This window comes from Cupressus sempervirens, chromosome 7 (genome assembly GCF_028749045.1).
Source record: "Cupressus sempervirens isolate cs-2001-9-10 chromosome 7, ASM2874904v1, whole genome shotgun sequence".
Lineage (NCBI taxonomy): Eukaryota > Viridiplantae > Streptophyta > Pinopsida > Cupressales > Cupressaceae > Cupressus > Cupressus sempervirens.
The window spans coordinates 61,450,960-61,453,413 of NC_143124.1; the positions used below are offsets into that span (position 1 = coordinate 61,450,960).

A 2,454-nucleotide genomic window follows, 5' to 3' on the forward strand; every position below is an offset into this window, starting at 1 on the left:
AAAAAGACAATAAATAGAATCATAAATAATCATAATAACTTATTATATTTTAATAGTTAATAATAAATACACTAATATTTTATTAATATTTATTAATATATTTTTATTATTAATTATTTACAAATTAAATGTTAAATTATTATGATTATTTCCATAATTTTTACATTTAGTAAAATTAAAAATATAAAGCATATTGATTACATGTAAATTTTAAATGTTAAAAATTTAAAATACATTACATGTAATCAATTTAAAAATTTACACGAAACAATTCTATGCTTAAACAAAATATAGAATTTTTAAAATAATAAAAGACTACTAATGCTCCAGAATTTTTAAAATAATAAAACAATTGACAATAGGGATTTTGGAAATAGTGCGCATTGTCAAATGAAACACAGATGAAACAGGAGGAGGACGAAGGACGAAGGACGGAAGTGTCAGACGAGTTGAAGGTAATGGAAATTTAAATGGCACAGTGCAAATATGTTGCACCGTATCCAGTGCCCTGGCATTCTATTTATAATAAAATTTATTGCAGGTGTGCATTGCATGTAAAAGGATAGTTAGATCATGTATTTGTATTGAAAGACAATTGAGAAGAACGGCTGGGCAGCACATGATAACATGGATGCTAGAAACATCCACTGTCTGTGCTGACAATTAATAATTCTAAAATTTTTAAGCAATAAATTATGCTCTTGAGAAAAAAGCACAAAGATGAAGTAAATAGAATTCATGTTAAACATTACCCGGCCTTTAAGCATTTGAATCTGTCATTTTGCAGTTTGCATAGAGTAAATACTCTCACCCACAATTTTCAAGTTAGATGGCGAACCGTCTGTGACTTTCAACATATTCTCAACTAATTTCTCCCGACCAACTAGTGGATGTGACTGGCGAAATGCATGCCAACACAAGAGTTCTCTTGCATACTTCAATTCCATTCCTTTCATCTCATAAAATTTTACAAACCCCCTATAAGGTTTAACAACATTACATAAAATATTTGCATCATTGCAAGTAACAATTACCAGTGCCCCGTGACTAAGAATTTCCATCAATGCAAGTGCTGCGAGCTGATCTTGATCCAGTCAACTCCATCAAAAACAATGAGTGGTTGCGAATACATATATTCAAGATGAGATTTTATCATCTCTACTCCAGATCCTTCCTTTGGGCTGCGGGAAAAGGAAAGTGAAAGGGGCATACTCAGATCGCACATCAATTTGTATTGCATCTGTGCCATATTTTTGTTTCGATGCGCTTCACCTATATCAAGTAGAAAACTTGATCTGTGAAACGAGGGATGATAGTGGTTATAGAATTCTTTAGCCATAGTTGTTTTTCCCATTCCGGCATCTCCAACTATCCCTACGATTCTACCATTTCCGGGAATGTACAGTACGATGGAAGAAATTTCATCGTCAATCTCTTTAACGACCTCATCAAGTCCAAGAGGACGAACTGCGAAATCTAGTTTCAGCTTTGTTTTACCCTCTCTCACTTCATTGAACACGGTGTCCACAACAGTTTTGCATAGATCGCCCATATTCCTAATGAAACATTTCCAACAATGAAATAAAAAACAAAGAAGAGGAGATTGCAAAAATGCTAGCAAATTATATTGAAAGTAAGGCTTGCCCTTTAAATGCATCGACTTCTATACCAATGATGAAAGAGGCTTCGTGAAGGGCTTTTTGCCACTTTTCAAGTTTGTCGATGTACCTTCCCTTTTCTCTATATTTGATGAATGCATCCGCATAGACTCCCTTTTCAGCGTAGCGGAGAGCATAGGGCTTGACATCGTAAAATAGAGGAACTATTTTAGCCCCAGTTTTGAGCATGAGCTCAAGCTCAACCAAACACCACTTTGAATTCGCATAGCCTTGGGAGAAAAGAGCAATTTGAACTTGAGAGCTGCGAATGGCTTGTTGTATGGTGACTGACAAAGAATCACCCACTTGTAATTCTGGAGAATCCAAAAAAACTCTTAGCCCTAGATATTGTAGAAAGTGGTATAAAACGCTTGCGAGAGTATTTTTCACATCTGGATCTCGATGGTTGATAAAGACATCGTATCGATGAAACGATGAATCAACTCTAGCAGAACTAGACGCAGGTGCCATTCTATCGAAGGCGTTCTCCTGATCCATTTCACTGCTTTGCTTAGATAAAGAGGGGGATTGTATGGTTGAATTATATAGCAATTACCATCTTAGTATTCCTCTTTTGTACATAAATTTATTTGGGGCAGGGAAAATGTTGACAAGTTTATCAAAACATCAAAGTCAGCTCTTCGTAATAAAATAGAATGCTTATTGCCAACACAAATGGATTGGCATCAATTCAGAAGATTACCACAATTGTCATGTGACAAGTTGACCATTAAGCGCTAAGTGCTCCTATTCTTTCTGAAGTTAAGCATGTATGCATTTTCACAATGGGAAACAG

General features: G+C 34.8%; 1 protein-coding gene across 1 annotated transcript; it reads right to left on the minus strand.

Moving 5' to 3' along the window:
* Positions 1-1,060: 1,060 nt before the first annotated feature.
* Positions 1,061-2,156, minus strand: LOC149545474 (disease resistance protein Roq1-like). Its single transcript, XM_089793773.1, has 2 exons — positions 1,645-2,156; positions 1,061-1,556 (listed from the first exon to the last, which is right to left on the minus strand). The coding sequence occupies exons 1-2, from the start codon at positions 2,154-2,156 to the stop codon at positions 1,061-1,063; spliced, it is 1,008 nt and encodes a 335-aa protein (XP_089649899.1).
* Between the last annotated feature and the right edge of the window lie 298 nt (positions 2,157-2,454).